At 51.2% G+C, this 19,008-nt stretch overlaps 1 protein-coding gene across 2 annotated transcripts in view; it reads right to left on the reverse strand.

The window, feature by feature from the left end:
* Positions 1–11,086: 11,086 nt before the first annotated feature.
* Positions 11,087–19,008, reverse strand: part of THSD4 (thrombospondin type 1 domain containing 4) — a 726,614-nt gene continuing 718,692 nt past the window's right edge. For both annotated transcript variants that reach the window (XM_075535168.1, XM_075535169.1), the window contains one exon: positions 11,087–17,533. In XM_075535168.1, the coding sequence (XP_075391283.1) occupies positions 17,391–17,533 (143 nt within the window). In that variant the 3' untranslated portion in view covers positions 11,087–17,390. The remainder of the gene's footprint in view (positions 17,534–19,008) is intronic.

Below are 19,008 nucleotides of genomic sequence, written 5' to 3' on the forward strand. Positions count from 1 at the left end.
GCCCTCTGTGTAGCCTCTCTCCCCCACTTCCTCCCCGTGGTTCCTGTTTTCGCTCCTCCTTTTGTTCCAAACCCTCTGTCGCTGGGTCAGCCCTGCCCTTTCCACATCGGAATCATCAGCCCTCTGAGTTGAGAAGGGCAGGATTGAAGGCAATACTGACCATCGGTTTGGTAAATCTCACAGACTTGTCTTTGTTGACTGCAGACTGAATTCACTTCCAGACCTGCAGGGTGACATAGGACCACAGTCTTGGGGGTTCTACCAATTCCCAGCAGATCAATAAGCCTGGGGTCTTTTATGCTTTTGAGTTTTGTTCCACATTTTTTTCTCCCACTCTCTCCATACCATGCAAGGTGAGGCCTTTCAGAGCAGGTGGTGATGGTAACCGGGCACCATTCAGAAGATGGAGATTGGCGTGGCCCACCATGGGTCTGCAGTGTTCACCCCCCCCCCCCCCGCTGGGGGAGATAAAGAGTTGCACATCAGAAGGCCCTGGGGCATCATTCCAGACTTAGGGACTGGATGGAAGCAGAAGTTTTCTCTGAAGGAGAGCTGCGCTATTTTTTTCTTTATATTTTTCAGTTTTGTGTGATGCGTGTGTGTGGGGTTGGGTGGGTGGATGGGGGTGGGTAGTATGTGTGTGTGTGTGTGTTAAAGTTTAATAGCCTTTAAGTTCCCTGGTTGCAAACTTCCGACTTACTGATAACTCACATTTGTTCTTTTATGTTAGGTAAATTTCCCCTCACTTTGAAACAACTGAATCAGCAAATTCTTCATCACCGCCACCCTCACTGGCTGTAAGTGAAACTTCAAGCCTTTTCCAGGATTTAAAAGTTGCATTGTGCAAAGCCAAGTCCATTCAGACTCAGAGTGACCTTCTAAGGACAGAGCAACACTTCTCTTTAGAGTCTCTGAGACTCTAAATCTTGCCTCATCTCTCTTCTGTTGAGCAGCTGGTGGGTTTGAACTGCCAACCTTGTGGTTGGCAGCCCAAAACTTAACCCACTGTGCCACCAGGACTTGTTTCTTGCATCTGGACGTGGGGCATTGGAACGGATCTTCTTTGGAAACAGTTGTAGTACAGGAGACTGCCTGTAGGCATAGTCAAGATAAAATAAAGCTCCATTCATTGTTTTCTTAAAGAAAAACATGGCTGCTTTGAAGTAACATAATTATAAAGTGGGGGTGGTGAGATGGTTGGGGGTTTGAGTCCACCTAGAGGGGCCCGTGCACGGTCAGCCATTAGAGATGGTCTATGACCACATGGGGCTGCCAGGAGTCAGAAAGGACTTGGCAGTAACTGGACTGGAGAGTAGTGGTAAAACGAGGAGATATGAAGACATTGTTCAGTGTCGGGCACAAGTCCAGGTGTTTCTGTGTGCACATTCATTAATCCTCACCACCACACTATCTGGGCAATGTAGTGAATTATGTAATATGAGGGAATATCCCCAAAAAAGTCAGAATTTTTTTCTTCAAAGCTATGTATTTAAAGTACTCTCCATTACACTTAATCCACGTGCCAAAGCTGTAATTCCATTCTTGGAAACATTTTTCAAACCCATCTGTTTGCATGACTGACAGCACCTCCCTCCGGTTTTTCTTCACCATTTCTATGTCGTCAAATTGCTGTCCTTTCACTCACTCGCAGAAACAAAAAGAAGTTGCATGGAGCGAAGTCAGGTGAGTGAGGTGTGTGAGGTAAGAGAGGCATGCTGCAGGATGCCTGGTAAGGCTTGATCAAGGGAAATGTAGCTGATAGGAATTACTGAAACCTGAATGAAGGTGAAACATGATAGTGGGACAAGAGCAAAGTAAAAGGAAATAGAGGAAAGAACTAGGAGGTAAAGGACATTTACAGAGGTCTAAATACAGGCATTTACATATGTAAATATATTTATATCTAATGATAGGGAAATAGATCTATGTACATATAATTATATGTTAAATATCAAGGTAGCAGATGGACATTGGACCTCTACTCAACTCCTCCCTCAACGCAAGAAAACTGCTCTAACAACCTGGCATTCTGCGGTGCTCACCCTCCTGAAACAGTCCATCCTCCTGAAATGGTCACTGAAGACAAAATGGGTGCATAAGCAAATGTGATGAAGAAAGCTGGTGGTGCCCGGCTATCAAAAGATGTAGTGTCTTGGGTCTTTAAGGCTTGATGGTAAACAAGAAGCCATCTAGCTGAGCTGCAACAAAGCCCACATGGAAGAAGCACACCAGCCTGTGTGACCCTGAGGTGTCAATGGGATCAGGTATCAGGCATCAAAAACCCACAACAAAAAATCAAGTGAATGAGGGGGAGCACAGAGTGGAGACCCAAAACCCATCTGTAGACAATTGGACATCCCCTTATAGAGGTGTCACAAGGAAGAGACGAGCCAGTCAGGCGCAGTGTAGCACTGACAAAACATACAACTTTCCTCTAGTTCTTTAATGCTTCCTCCCCACCCACTATCATGACCTCAATTGTACCTTACAAATCCAGCTAGACCAGAGCATGTACACTGGTAGAGATAAGGGTTGGAAACACAGGGAACCCAGGACAGATAAACCCCTCAGGACCAAAAATGAGAATAGCGATACCAGGAGGGTAAGGGGAAGGTGGGGGGAGGACAGGGGAAACAATCACAATGGTTGATATATAACCCACTTTCAGGGGGGTGGACAAAAGAAAAATGGATGAAGAGAGATGATGGTCGATTTAAGACACGAAAAAAAATTATCAAGGGTTCATGAGGCAGGGAGGGTGAAGGAGGGGGGAAATGAACTGATTGATACCAAGGGCTCAAGTAGAAAGAAAATGTTTTGAAAATGATGATGACAACAAATGTACAAATGTGCTTGACACAATGGATTGTGATAAGAGTTACACGAGGACTCAATAAAATATTAGAGAGAGAGAGAGAGAGAGAGACAGAGAGAGAGACATGCTGGGTTTTTTTGCCCCAAACCGGCACATTGAGATGACTGCATGAGCAGGTACATTGTTGTGGTGCAAAATCAGTCCCCCGTCTTCCACAAATCAGGCATTTTTTTGTGGTACACGGTTGTACAATCTTGTCAGGACCTCTAAATAGAAAGCTTAATTAACAGTCTGAACTGGTGGAACGAGCTCCAAATGTACTACGACAGTTTTGCCTGTTTGAGAAGTTGACGGATGTTCAGAACAAGTTCTGTCATCAACAGACAGTTCACTTATTTTAAAATGAGAAACCCATTTGTACACTTGAGTTTTTCCCATAGTGTTGTCCTTATGAGCTATGTTCAACATCACAACAGTTTCTGTGGCATTTTTCTTGAGCAGGAAGCAAACTTTCACAGCTGCACACTGTTCTCTTAATTTGGCCATCCCAAAGAACGCGGTTTGAGTGAAAAAACTTACAAAAAAAATTCTCTGTGACCACAGAGAACCTACCCAGGCGATGCCACTGGGTGCACTAACTCAGACCGAGTTGCTGGATGCTTGCCTAGCGGGGAACATGCGTACTAAGAAAGCCCCACTCTGCCCAGCGCAATCCCGTTCTTTTGGGGTCCCCCCACCTCTGCTTTGAACGACTCTTCTAGTCATATCCTTTGTTACTCCCCCAAAAGATGCTTGTTCTCCTGATAGGTCAGGGTGAGCAGGTCGGGGAGGAGACAGATTGGGTGCTGTGATGCCCTGTGAGTGACGGTTAACAGGGTGAATGGTGAGAAATTTCACTACCAGCAACAGAGGAGAGCTAGGAGTAGCATTCCCTTTGGGCATTTACTGGCAGCTCTGGAAGACTGTAGCACACAGTCTGAGCAGGGCAGAGGCCAGGCCAAGGGGCTGAGGGCCAGAGAGAGGCCTGCCCTGAGCGAACAGCCTCCTGAGCATTTCTCTCCTGCACGGCCATTGGTTAACTCCCTACTAAACCTCATCACGATGAGCACTGTCTGGGCGTCCTTGTGGTCACTGTGATGGGTATGGACTGAGAGCTGCCGGAGGAGACAGAGCCAGAATTGGTTGAGGGCGGGCATGTCTAACCTCAGCCTCGTAGAAATCTGCCTCGGGTGATCTGATGTGGGTTTGAGTTTCCTCCTGCCTGGACTCCTGGGGGCATCGTGGCTGTGCATTGTCTGCTAACCATCAGGCTGGCAGTTTGAAAGCACCAGGTGCTCTATGGGAGAAGGAAGGGGCTTTCCACTCACTCCGATCTGCAGGGACAGTCTCGGGAGCTCACAGGGGCAGTTCTACCCTGTCCTTTAGGGTCGCTGCGAGTTGGCATCCCCACTCCATGGCAGTGAGTTGGTTGTTCTCCCCCTGCTTAGCTGAAGGAGGTCAGATGTCACCCCCCCCCCACCGTCATTCCAGTTTTTACAATCAGTATACTTGTTTTGTAGATGAGAGGAAAGCTGAGAGGGGTTTATTGACTTGCCCAATATTACACAGCTGGGATTCAAGTCTGGGAAGAAAGCTGGTTACTTTAGGAAAACTTATTTGTCTAAGGGTGGGAGAGAGAGACAAAATATAGTTTGTCAAGAAGTTTAAGAAATAAGGCTTCTGGAGCCACTTAGTGTTCAGGGAGGTTGATAGGTCTAAGTAGTCATGTTGGGTTATGGGAAAGCACTTACATTTTTTTTTAATGAGCTGATACCAAGGACTCAAGTAGAAAGAAAATGTTTTGAAAGGAACACTGGCAACATATGTACAAAGGTGCTTGACACATGGATGTCTGGATTGTTATAAGAACTCTAAGAGCCCCTAATAAAATGATTTAAACAATTTTTTTTGCATTGTGTTTTCAATGAAAGTTTACCCAGCAGATTAGGTTTTTATGTAACAATTTCTATATAACTTATTCAGTGACATTGATTACATTTTTTTAATCCAAAAGAAAGCAGAAAATTATAAAAATAGAACAAATTCAGAATGGGTTAAAAGGAAAAACAACAGATAGATAATAAGTTACATTTTGTGTAGTGGGTTCATGTTAGGCTGCTAACCCAAGGTCAGCAGTTTGATTCCGGAGAAAGGAAGGCTTGCTGCTCCAATCAGAGTTACATGGGAAGCAAACCTGAGTAGAAAGCAACAGGACCACTGGTTCCGGAGAGGCTTGGGGAGGGGGAAATGGGGGAGGGGGAAAAAGGAGCGGGAGCAAACAACACCACAGAGAGGGAACAACTAGGGAATTACAATCAACAAGGAGGACATATAGATCCTGGGGGTGTTGGAGCAACAGCAATCTAACCGAGAGGAATTTCTAAGAGAAGGAAGAAGGGCCAGCGTGATGGCAGGGCAGGAGGAAGGTAAAAGGAAACAGGAAAGCTCTAGGAAGCAGAGTTATGGATGGAGGTATGAGCATAGGTGTGTACATATGTTAATATATTAGATAATAAAAATAGAGGCATTGGCCTATGTACATATATTTATATGGCAAGACACTGAGGAAGCAGACGGACTTTAGGCCTTTGCTCATGCCCCCACCCTCAACGCAAGAACACTCTGTTCTAACAGTCTGGCATTCTGTGATGCTCACCCTCCCAGCATGATCATTGAAAGCAAAATGGGTGCATAAGCAAATGTGGTGAAGAAAGCTGATGGTGCCCAGCTATCAAAAGATACAGCATCTGGGATCTTAAAGGCTTGAAGATAAACAAGCAGCCATCTAGCAGAGAAACAACAAGCCCATATGGAAGAAGCACATCAGCCTGTGTGATCATGAGGTGTCTACAGAATCAGGTAATGGGCACCAGAAGACCGAAAACAAGCACAAAAGAAACATATTGTCGAGAAACATATTGTTTTGGTGGAAGGGCAGGCGATAAAAGGCTCAGGCTTCACCCTGGGTGGCTTATCAGACTCATCAGCGGCCCTTTGGCAAAGAGAAGCCCATCGCTGGGGTAGAGCCATTGGCTCACTTACTTTCCAGGAAAGCGAGCGCTGTCATTGTGTGCCAGCCTTCCCGTCCGCTGCCAACTCTCCCCACATCCAGTCACGACCAGAGTTGGCTTTCCTTTTAATATGTTATTTGCTTATTGCCTGTCTCCTCCAATCAGAAGTACGTTTCAAGAGGCTAGGATCTTGTTTGTCTCCTCAAAGCACTGTTGGCCCTGGTCCATGGACAACACCTAATTAACGCTTGTTGATGGAGTGAGTAATGGAGTGAGGGAATACTTATACCTGTGAACAAACGCTCCCCTAAGTCCCCCTGGGGGGTGGGGAGGGCTTGCTGAGCCTCTCTCTACCCAGCCTCTCTTAGGGGAAGCCTTTGACCACAGCACGGGGAGGGCTCTGCTGAGCAGGGCCCCTACCTCCTCAGCATCGTGCCCATGGCTAAGCTGCCAATGATTTTTGTAAAAAACAAAGCAAAACCAAACAAAGCCCAAACCTGTCCCGTGTAGGCGATTCTGGCTCCCAGCGACCTTGTCTGGCCGAGTAAACAAGACTGTCACGCGTTTTGCTTCCCAGCGCTGAAAGAAGGTCCACGCGGGGCCCAAGCACTTTCACCAGCCCCAGGAAGTCTCAGGGAGTGCAGTCTGTCACTGGAAAGCGGGCATGGCCGTGGGAAAGTTCCAGGCGGAAAATGGCTGCTTCCGGGAAACGCGGAAAAGCCACGTGGAAAAATGGCCTGCAAGTGGAGTCCACAGGACCCAAATAGTCCCCGAACCGAAAAAGGAAAGAGAGAGAGAGAGAGAGAGAGAGAGAGAGAGAGAGAGAGAGAGAGAGAGAGAGAGAGAGAGAGAGAGAGAGAGAGAGAGAGCTAAAGCAAGCCCTACAAGGGAGAGATCAGCCTCCGACCCAAGAGAGAGCAGGCCTCGGTCTCTGCCCCCACTGTGGGGTCCGATCTTCGTGGCTGAGTTTCGGCGCACGTGGATGGTGCCTAGTGTGCATGCCTGGGTTGACCTTCACCTGCGCCAGGTGGCCCTGGCCTGAGCACACCCAGCTTTGGATTATCCCCAGGTGGGGCCTGATTCCTTTCAAACCCCTGTCCTGCCTCAGGAACTGCTCTTTCCCCTCATCTCCCCACCTATCCCCGTCCAGCCCTCATAGACACATGGCCGTGGGACATTGAACAAGGAAGCCCGAAGGCGAATCGGTGCATCTGAATCGTGCTGCTAGTGAGCAGCGTGGAAAGCGCCACGGGGTGCCCTCTGTCACAGCCAGAACGCCCCTTCGAAGGAAGGATGGGGAGCCTTGGTTTCGTGGACTTTGGCACGTGATCAGGAGGGCTGTCGGAGTGGACGGCGCCGAACAGCTGCCCCGTGGGCACTCTGAGGCTGCCCTCTCTGGGGGGGTCTGGGGTGGGGGGAGCAGCCTGCCGCACATTGACTTTGAGGCTCCAACTGCTGGCCTTCTGGAGCACGTAACCACTGCCCCCCTTGCACCCCCCACCCCGTCACGCCCTTGTGGAAAAGCATCAACTTAGAGCAGTGGTTCTCAGCCTTCCTCATGCCGCCACCCTCTCATACAGCTCCTTACGTGGCCGTGACCCCAACCATGACGTTTTCGTTGCTACTTCATCACTGTCATTTTGCTACTGTTATGAATCATTATCTGATAGGCAGGATGTGTTTTCATTGTTATAAACTGAACACAATTAAAGCATAGTGATGAATCACAAAACAATATGTAATTTTAGTTTGTGAAATATTTGAAATGACAAGTGAAATTTTGTCTTAAAAAATCATTTTATTGGGGGCTCATACAACTCTTATCACAATCCATCCATACATCCATTGTGTCAAGCACATTTGTACATTCGTTGCCCTCATCATTCTCAAAACATTTACTCTCCACCTAAGCCCTTGGTATCAGCTGGCAATGTTGTCTTGAAGCATGGTGTAGCATGTAACTCAGGTGGGCGTATGTGCATGGGGTGACCCGCCTGGAGTCGGATAGAGGAGCGGTGTCTCGGTTTCTAAGACCACCAGAAAGATGTGTTTTCTGATAGTCTTAGGCGACCCCTGTGAAAAGGTCGTTTGACCCTAAAAGGGGTTGCCACCCACAGGTTGAGAACCATTGGCTTGGCAGTAGGTTCTGTGGGAAGAGAGAGAAACGTGGAGAATTGCCGACAGCTGTGCTGCAGAAGAGGGCTCGATACTGGAATAGACAACTCACCCCCCCCCCCCATGGGCCCCGATCGCCCCACACGTGTGTGCAAGTTGCGCGTTGTCCTTCGGGTTTCAGGCGGGGCTTCCTGCGGGGCGGGCAGGCCACCTCTGTCATTTCAGCCCGAAGACTTCTGCGTTCTTGGTTTTATCATGGCCAGAGGTTTCCTCTTCCTAAACCGTGGCAAGAGAATCACAGGCACCTCAAGGGGCCCCGGTGGCGCCGTGTGTTATGAACTTCAAGGCCAGGAGTTCTAATCCGACCTCCACTCTCAGGAGAAAAAAACGAAGCTTTCATGTCCTCAGCCCTGCGTTATTTTGGGCTTGTTATTTTGGGTGAGTGAGGCGTTCCGTTCGTTGTGCCACCTTGGAAGGCTCACGTCACCTCTCTGGACTGTTGCGATGAGGACATACGGGTCCGTGAGCTTGATCTGTACAAGAGAAATCGATGGCCTCTCACATTCTCTCCCAGTGTTAATCGTGAAGTTCGTACTGCCGCTCCATCTACCTGCAATACCCACACAGGCCACAGGATGGAGGTGTTACTCTACGAGAAAAGCTTTGCCGCTTACCCTTTATCTGGTGCCATGATGCTAAGTGGATCGCTAAAACGCAAGGCCAACAGTTTGAAACCACCGGCCCCTCGGAGAGAGAACGTCGAGGCTATCTACCACCGCAAAGAGGACACGTCTATGACGTTTTATGGGGTCACTATGGACCGGAATCGAACCAGAGATGTGAGGTGGCAGCAACGTGGAGAGAGGAATTTCAGTAATGCTTGCAAGTTCAGGCAGAGGCTTTAAAATCTTTTAGTGGTAAATCCTGACCAAATTACCCCATGCTTAATGCCCAATTTTGTTTTTCTGCCCCAAAGGAGCTTATGCCACGGAGTCACCAGGTCACTGTCCAGCCTTGAGGTGGCATCTTGATCCCCAAAGGGTAGATCTGCTGTGTTTTTCTCCCTTGATACTTTGGCCCACAGAACTCCTGAGCTATCATAAACACCCAGAAAACATGTGTGGAATTGGCTGTGTTGGGGCCCGGGCGCAACCCCCGTGCCCGTCCATCCAGTTGAAGGTCCCCTCTTCTCACTGACCCTCCGTTTTCCTAAGCAGGATGCCCTTCTCCAGCGACCGGTCCCTGCCCATAACACGTCCAAAGTAAATGAGATGGATTCTCACCCTCCTCCTGCTTCAGGAACACCCTGACTGTGAAAATAACGAGGATTTCCTGTGTTCCCACCCAGGGCCTCGTGGAGGTGATTCATCAAAATTGAGGAATTTTTGGCTAGAATTTAGTTCACTCTGTTTTCTAGAGGCAACTGCATCAAGGATTTGGGGAGGAAGGACATTTCCTTAAGTAAAACAGGGAGTGGCTGCTAGGCTAAGTCTAGCAGAGACTACCTCGTATGACTACCACGTGGAAAGAGAATGCCCCAAACTGTGGAGAATCAGCCATCAGAGAGCTGAGGCTCCCGTCACCCCAGCTGAGGGCCCGACCTCCGAACGAGGAAGCATCTTGGGAGTTCCAGCCACCTGACAGCACCTGCAGAGGGCAGCCCCGTGGCTGTGCGCCCACCAAGTGCTTCAGCCAGAGAACATTCAGAAGTGTTCGTGAAACGGGGAGTCCCTGCGTGGTTGCCCAAAACTGTGGCTTGGGATGCTAACTCAAAGGTTGGAGGTTGGGGTCCACTGAGAGGCACTTAGGAAGAAAGGCCTGACCATCTCTTTTCCCCCAAATCATGACAAGTCCATTCCAAACCCCGAGGGGCACGGCTTTACTCTGACACCCCCGGGTGAGGGGCCCCCAGGAGAAGAGCGCAGCAACGCGGGTTTTTGCTTTCAGGACCATGTGCAGGGACAGTGTGTTATCCAGCAGTAAGAAACACAGCAGGGTTTCCCCGAGCGTGGACTCTGGTGGTGTCTGAGGCCCTGCAGTTACAAGACAAAGCCAGCAGGCAGCACATCTAGGGGTCAGGTGGGCCTGTCTTCTTGGTCAATTCTAACCCCTATGGGCCCCATGCGACGGACAAGAACTGCCCCATGGGATTCCCAAGGCTGTCACCTTTACAAATGAACTGTGAACGGAGCCCTGGAGTGGAGGTATGCAGTGCTTACGCACTGGGCTGCTAACCACAAGGTCAGCAGTTTGAAACCACCCAGTAGAAAGATGGGGCTTTCTACTCCCATGAAGCGTTTCAGTCTGCAAAACTCCCGGGGAGCAGTGCTACCCCATCCTGCAGGGCTGCTATGAGTCCACATCGACTCAAGGGCAGGGAGTGTGGTTTTGTTTTTAGGGTCCCTTCATGGAGCTGAATCCAATCCACGGTCCCCAACGGCAGCCCAGGCTGTCTGCTGGGTGCTGGCCTGGGAGGAGACAGGCCTCAGCCTCTCTCAGTGGCAGCCACAGTGTGCCAGCATCACCCAGCTGTGGTGAGGACAAGGGGAGTGTGGCCCACAGTAGACCCCTGGGTTGGCATTAAAGAATAGTGGGGTTTTCTAGGCCGAGAGGGAGATGGGAAAGGCGGGGGCAGCATTTTGGTTACAGTAGTGAGAGCCACTGATGGGAAAAGACAGAGTCAGAGCAGAGCGGGTTGGCACCACAGAACCACGCGTTCAAGGATGGTGTTCTCAGGGTTTCCAGTATGTTTCTTGTTGCAGCAACATGGAACCCTCACTGCCTGTCCATGAGGGTGATGCTGGGTCGGGGCTGTGACCTACATCCTGTGCACCAAGATCATGGGGAGAGCCTCTTCTGCACCTACGACACAACAATGGAAGGAGTCCCCGAGTGGGGCACAGTTCATAGGCTCAGCTGCTAGCCCAAATGAAAGGTTAGAGGTTCAAATCCAACCCGAGGTGCCTCAGAAGAAAGGCCTGGCTCTCTGCTTCCAGAAGGTGCCACAGTGTCAGCCAGACCCCCGCGAGCCCGTTGACTCGCCCACAAGCAGCATCCTCCCGTGAGGGATGCTGGGTGAGACACGGCACACAGAGGCGGACAAGGCTGACCTTCCAACCAGTTTATTGAATTTTCACAATAATAAAAATAAATTAGTCATACATAAAAATAGTTATCTTTTTATTTTTGCTGAAGAGCAAACAGACTGTATTCACTCATATAATTCACCCCCTGAAATAGTCATTTAACACGACAGTGAGGGTGGCGCAGCGGAGCTGATGGAGTGGGGGAAGGCTCCTTGCTCTCGGCCATGGGGGTCACAGGTCAACCCAGAGACCGGCCGCAGCAGTGCCCAGCGGGAACCCAGCAGGGCGGGCCGGACGGCAGCCCCTGCCTCGCCCACAGCACCCCCGCACCTCCACACAACCTTCTGCTGGTGATTCTGATAAAGGAGGTCAAACAAAGAGAGAAACAGCCCCTCCGGTTTCTTTCTCCAGGGACCTGGTGGTTGGTGCAGCAGGGATGTGCTTGTTGATGAACCGGAAGGTCTGAGGTTCAAACCCACCAGTGACTCCGCAGGAGGAAGACTGACTAGAAACTAGAAAACTAGAAACTAGAAAAACCCACAGCCACTGAGTCCATTCCAACGCCGGGCCATGCCCTGCAGGGCTTCTGAGGCGGCCAGGCTTCGTGGAGCAGCCAGCCTCAACGTATTCCCTTAGAGCAGGGGGTGGTTTTGAACCGCTGGCCTGATGGTTAGCAGTCCAAAGCTTACCTGGCATCCTCACCGGCGTACAACCTAGAAAACCATGTGGGCAGCCCTGCGCTGTTGGAATCGGCTTGATGGCATGTGCCAACGTTTCCTTCTCCCAGTGCCGAGGGGCGAGAAGAAAGCAGAGTGTTATGACAAATTCTACAATTTAAGATGGAGAAAGGTCGCCACTCAGGCGGGGCCGAGCCAGGCATTCTGGCAGGCTGGAAAGCCCCGGAAAAAATAATAATTAAAAAAGCCCTAATCATTTATATTGACCGCTCTTTAGTTACCATTCTAAGGAGTATCAGTAATACTAAATAACAGCAGCTGTGGGTTTAGGATAAGCCATCATTCTGTAGTGACATTCCAGGATTAGTATGATCAAATGCTTTTACAGAAAGGTGGATCACGCGTGTAAATAAATACCTATTAGTTTCCTTTACAACAAACGCCTTCTAAGAACAGAACGGTGTTCACGGACGGACTCATTCTGCCGCTAGAGTTCAGAATGCGTATTCCCTATAAACATCTTGTATTTACAACGAATAAAATAATAAGTTATAACAAAGTATATCCTTCTGAAGGGTAGGGAGCTGGGTAGGCACGGGACTGGAGTTCCTGTAGGTAATGAGATGCCTCCCTCACTGAGGCAGCGCTCCCCCCCTGTGGTCTCTGACACAGCATGATGGATGCTGCCCACTGGAACCAGGAACGTGGGACGGTTGGGGGCCCCTTCAGTCTGCAGGGAGAGAGAAGCCATGATCCTGAAGGAGCCCCGCAGTGCCCCTGGTGGCGGGCACCGTTAATGGGCTTGGTGGCTGTTGTGGCTTGACTTGGGTCCCCCCAAAGTGTGCACTTTGTGGGTGCTAACCCCCCTACCTGTGGTTGTGATTCCATTTGGGATTTTTCTTTTGTGGGGTGTGTGTTGGTGGAGCGGTATTTGCCGTGGGGTGTGTTTTAAGTCAATCCCTGGAGATGGAAAAAAATCAGATGAAGCTAACACACCCCAAGAAACAGAAGTCAAAGAGAGACGAAGACCTTTCCAGGGGCCACACCCAGAGTGGTCCTCCTCCTGGAGCCAGGCCCTGAATGTGGGCAGGAGCCTAGCCTCCTAACCCGTGAGAGAAGACACTTCTGCTGTGAGACACTTGTATTTTTGCGACAGCAGCGCCAAGGCACGGCGGCACCCTAGCAACCCCTGAAAGGTCTTTGGGTTTAACGTGGGCGCGAGTGGCTGGTGGAGGATTGTGGGCACCAGAGTGGCAGTGGTGCCTGCCATACATGGGGTTGACAAGGCTTGCAGCCGGCTTGACTGCCACTGGCTTTTGGTTTCAAAGTGTCCCTCAAAGCCCAAACCAAACTCAATGATGTCGAGTCGATGCTGACGCGTAATGACCCTATAGGACAGGGCAGAACTGCCCCTGTGTGTTTCTGAGACTCTGAAACTTTTTTTTTAATTTAAATTTTTATGTTTTTTAATCGACTGTGAATCTTTATGGGAGTGGAAAGCCTAATTTTTTCCCCTCGAGGGGCAGCTGGAAGTTTAGAACTGTTGACCAGGACTCCTCCAGGTACCCCTAAGTAGGGCAAATGATTAACACTCTTGGCTGCTAACGGGAAAGGTTGAACGTTTAAATCCACCAAGAGGCACCTCAGACAGCAGCCTGCTGATGTACTTCTGAAAAATCAGTGCCGTTAGACTCTACAAATCTGCTCTGACACACAGGGGAGATCCACGAGTTATAATGGGCACACGCTGAGCACGTTGAGAACCCCAAATCCAAGCCCACTGCCACCGACCTAGCCACCTTACGGAGCGTTTCGGAGCCCGGAGCTCTTTATGGGAGCAGGCAGCCTCCCTTTCTCCTGCTGGTGGGTTACAAGCCCCGGCTTCGGGTGTGCAGGCCAGCGCTTGGCCTTCAGGGGCTTCTTTGAAACGAAGTCAATGACACAGATGCAAGGAAGCAAAGAAAATAAAATCCAGTAACTAGGGGCCAGAGATGTGAGGCGAGGGGGTAGAGGGAGGGTGGAGACCAGGCTCCCGTGGGTTTGACCATCAGCTTGCCGGCAGCCACCATCGAGCCAGCTTGTTTTCAGGTGCACTGCCCTCCCCCCACCCCCTACCCCCACTCCACGGCTAGGCTTTGAATTAGTCTCTGGTGAGAGCGGGCAGTGGACTTGACGTCTCTGGTCTCTTTCTGCCCAGTCCTCATGGGGTCCCGGGCCTCTGCCAGCAGGGTTACGGGAGAACTGGGAGTGGTGGGGCTGCTTATGGGAGATGCTGGCCCAGGGACTCGAGGAAGAGAAGCTGGAAGAGCCAAGGTGGCAACCTGAGCGTGTAGACGTGGCTGCAGCTGTTTGTCTACTCACATAGTACATCTTCAGGTTCATGAGCTCATGGGAGAGACTCCAAGAATCTAGGCCTGGGTGGCTCAGTGGTGGAATTCTTGCCGTCCATGCAGGAGACCTGGGCTTGACTCCTGGCCAGTGAACCTCATGCACAGTGACCATTCACCCGTCATCGGAGGCTTGTGCCTTGCTAAGATGTCAAACAGGTTTAACTGGAGCTTCCCAACTCAGACAGACTAGGAAGAGAGGCCTGGTGATCAACTGCTGAAAAGCAGCCCCTGAAAACCAGTGGAGCACAATAATCTGATCTGAACCTGCTTATGGCCTTGGCCCAGGGCCATTCCACTGTGCCCGGGGGCACCATGAGCTGAGGGCCCACTCAGGGTCATTTGTGAGAATAATAAGACTTTCTTCACATGGGATAATGCCCAGGGACCACGACACTGAATAATACATTTCCCGTGAATGGGCAGTTTGTTTCACCTCTGTTGTTGCCAGGTGCTGTCAGGTGGGCTCATCAGCATGGCCGTTACAGAATGAGAAGGTCCCCAGTTCTGCTTCGTCCTCACAGGCGCTGCCTTGTCAGATCCCAGGGCTGTGGCCACCCTGTCGCACCACCACCTCGAGGGCTTCTTCCTCGTTTCCTGACCCTCTCCTTCACAAAGCACGGTGCGCTTCTCCAAGGACGGGTCTCTCCTCATAACATGTCCAAAATACGTGAGCGGCAGTCTCCCCATCTCTTCTCAGGTGCATCGGGGCTGCCTTTCTTCCAAGATGGATTTGCCTGCTCTTCTGGCGGCCCGTGAAGTATTCCCTACTCTTGGCCAACACCATAATGCGATGACATCGCTTCCTCGATCTTCCTCATTCCGTGTCCATCACCTGGCTTGGGTCAGGTGCCTTTTAGTCGTCTAGCCTTCAAAGTGATGTCTTGGCTTTAAAAGCTTTTGTTTTTTAAATGTTTAAATCCTGACAGAGTTGCCCAATGGAGTTCTTGCCTGCAGCTTCCACGGGTAAAAGAAACCCTTGACCACGTTAACATTTTCTTCACTGACTCTGTGCGGACTTGATCTTTATGCTGAGGTGCAATCCCCACTGAAGGCTGTTGTCTTTGATCTTGATCAGCGAGTGCTTCAAGCCCTCGTGTATATGAGGGGGCTGCACAAAGTTTGAGGAAAAATGGAACGGAAAGATAACAGAACAGCAAGGAAATGGAATCTCCCCACAAGCATTTACACATACATGGACACACACATATTGGGGAGGGGGGCTCCAAGAGTTCCTGGAGCAATCCCATTATCTTTCCATTCCATTTCCCTCAGACTCTGCAAAGCCCCATTGCATACAGGGCCACTGAGAGTCAGACTGCGCGGCAGTGGGTTTGATTTGGGGGGTTGTGTACATAAGGACACACACATCCAAAAAAGGTTCTTTGCCACCCAGTCGGTGCCAACTCCTGGTGACTCCAGAGGACAGGGGAGAGCTGCTCCTGTGAGGGTCTGAGACGGTCATGCCTTGTGAGAACAGAAAGCCTCACCTTCCTCCCATCTACATACATATGTGTGTGTAAAGATACTTATGGGTGTAAAGTATATAAAAATACATATATGTTTATATTTATTCTTTTAATGGATTTTTCAGCTGGCCCCCTTCTCAGTATGTCCTTCTGTCCTGAGACTTCTGGAACTAGAGTTGGTGAAGCGAATGACAGAAGGCTGTGCCGCTGTGCCCACAAGGGTCCGCCCGGCTCCTCTCAGGCAGCCGCATTCTAGGGGGGTGGGCAGGGCCCAAAGGGTGGTGATGGAGCAGACACAAGACCGTGAGCCACATGCAGAAATCAAAGTGGAAGGAGCAAAGGGGTTTCCTAGGTGGGTGGGCTTGGCTCCCCACTGGGCCACCCCTGGGAGAAGGCATGGGGGGCACAGTGCCTGGGATACATGGGTGCCTGGGCCAGAGGGACCCTGCTGTATCGAGGGAGGCAAAGATCCCGTGGGGCTGGGACAGAATTCCTGGCAATCACTTTGTTACAAGGCCCCGTGGCTTTGTGTCATGGGGCAGTTCCTTGAGGACGGAGCGTAACTCAACCTGAAGCAGGGCCTGTGATTTGGCTTGGTAACTCTGAGAAGGTGAAGTAGAACAAGCAGCTGAAGGCTGGGGAGGGGGATCGGACCACTCGGGGGACCCCAGAGTCAAAGAGCCGTCTCTCCTCCTCCCAGCCTCTGTGCACAGTGGACCAAGCCCCTGGGCAGGCTGCTGCTGGGTCCTGGTGGAGGGGCCATGGAGTGCAGGAGGGCAGTTCTCTGGACTTCTACTGTCGGGTGACTGGCTGGGGAACTCACTGAGCACACCTCAGGTGACCCCCTGGCAGAGCAGTGGCCTCTGTTAAGTTTGCTTCCTTGTCAGTAAAATGGGAGTCATGACTCACCCCTGCCTCTCTGGCTCTCCAGGCGCTGCTGCAGGGAACATGCCCCAGACCAAACTCACTGGCTAGGAATCCACGCTGACTCCTGCCGGGCAGAGAATTGCCCCTGGGGGCTTCCAGAACTGCAATACTTTAAGCAGTCGACAGTCTCATCTTGCTGGTGGTTTTGAACTGCTGACCTGGTGCTTAGGAGCTCAACTTCCACCCACTATGCCACCGGGGCTCGTTTTGGGGGAAAGCATAGAGGGGCTCCCAAACGTTTGTGGGGAAAATTGAATGAAAAGATAGTGGAATCTTTCCACCAAGGTTTTTTGAATACCCTTCGTAACACCTGCTGAACAATCAAGCACTGACCTGGCGGGACTAAGTCAAGGTGAGCTAGTCAGCCATCTGGCAGGGAAGCAGACCAGTCTTTGACAATGGAAGCAGGCATAGTGGGGCGGAGGTAACAGGGCTGCAAAGATCAGTGAGGCTCCGGGGTGGGGGCGCAGCCTAGGGCACGGTGCTGCTAGGGCCCCTGGAGGGTCGGCCAAGGAGGCAACGCCCCGCAGGTGATCCAAGGGCCACCGGGGCAGTGTGGCTGGGACTGCACGCCCCGCCCATTGCCTGGGTTTCCATGATCACCTCTTGGCGGCCGGCGCGAGGTCTCCCCGAGACAGCACATCAGTCCGTGGGGATGCCCGCAGGGCCAGCACTGGCCTTTGAGCAGCCCGTGTTGAGAGCTCCTAAGAGCCAGGGGTTACACTTTACTGAAGGCAGGGTGGTGGTGACTAGTGAGGCTTGGGGGTGTCCCGGGCCAGGCAGCGCCTGGTGGGGCCACGACGTGCCAGTGCTACTGCGCACAGCTCCGGGCAGGCACGGCGGGCGGCGCGGCGCTGCCCGGGGTTATCTGCCGCCCAGGTACCCCGGGTGCCTGTTGGCCACGCGAGTGCAGGAGGCACAGCAGGCGGTCTTGTAGTAGTTGTAGACGCACAGCCGCGCTTGGACCACCACGTTGCAGTTGTAGTACTTGTCCTGACAGTTTTCATCTGCAGCAGGAGAGAACAGAAGACTGAGCACAAGCCTGGCCTAAGGGCAAGAACAGGTGGTCGCGCGGCGCCTGTTCATCGCGCCTCGGCTGTTTGCTGCGTGTGCAACTGGTTCATGAGCTCGGCTGCTAACGGAAAGGAGGTTCGCGCCCACCCAGAGGTGCCGTGGAAGAAATGCCTGGCGATCGGCTTCTAGACACCAGCCACGGAGCGCAGTTCGACAACGACCCGCTTACTTGCTGCGAGTCAAAGACAAGTCAAGGCAACTGCCTTTCCACCTGCTTGGTGACCTGCGGGAGCCCTGGTTACGCACTGGGCTGCCACCCACAAGACCGCACCGAGGGCGAAAGACGGGGCTTTCTGCTCCGGTAAGCGCTTCCATTCTGGGAACCCCAGAGGGGCACACTCTCAGGAGTCGGTGAGAGTTCGATTCCTGTGCATGTTGTCGGGAGTCGATTCTGACTGTAGGGACTCCAGGTGGCACTTGAAGAGAAGCACCCTGTCAGGTTTGCTTGGCTATCATGTTTACTGAAGGAGACCACCCGGACTTGCCCCTGCTGCACTGATATTGAAGTGTGAACACCTTGTATCACCCAGGAGCCTTGAGTGCGGTGCTAGGAGCTTCCATTTAATTTGCTTTTAAAAATTCAAATGGGATTCAGTTTGGAAAATAATGCACACTTTAAGAAATGAGTAATTGATTATTGACATGCTGGAGTTTCCAGAGCTCACTGGGATGTCTCTGCCCCTGTCTTCTCACCTCCCCAGAGGGGCCAAGGCCTGCATTTGATGTTTGCCCTCCCCAGGCAGGCCTTGATGTCTGAAGTACACATGATCGTATCCCAAAGCTTCATAGCTCAATGTGCGATTTAAGCTTCCAAACAACAACAACCCTCCAGATGATACTGTGTATACTCCTCAGCAGCTTGCTCAACATTGAGTTTACATGATTCACCCCTGTCTGATGAATGCGCTAGGCAATTCACTTTCATTACCGAATAGGATCCCGTTTATAAACACGTTGCACAACTTATCCGTCAACATTCCCGTTGATAGACATTGTAAGTTGTTTCCAGTGCTCTTTTGCTATTGCAAACAATGCGCCTTTCTGATGGGTGTAAACATTGCTTCAGCTAACACAACATCGGCCAAGTCAACATTTTCACGTTACCATTCAGTGACACCGGTTACCAATTATGTTCCCCAGTCAGCGTCACTATCTGCTGCCAACTTTCCACCCCCGTAAACAGGAACGCAGCGTTTCCCAAACAACTCGCCCCGGCCTTCCTGCCTTGGCGACGACCATCCGATTCCATCCCTTCCTCTGCCTCCTAGAGGGGAACAATGCTGTTAACAACAACAGCCACATGCTTGCTTTCCTCCCCAAGTCTTTGTAAGCTAGCTACAGCTTGACCAGCGAGATCAGATTGCCCTTCCCAGCAGGGACAACTGACCTTTCTGTCAGTCTGAGAAGA

This window comes from Tenrec ecaudatus, chromosome 17 (assembly GCF_050624435.1).
Source record: "Tenrec ecaudatus isolate mTenEca1 chromosome 17, mTenEca1.hap1, whole genome shotgun sequence".
NCBI lineage: Eukaryota > Metazoa > Chordata > Mammalia > Afrosoricida > Tenrecidae > Tenrec > Tenrec ecaudatus.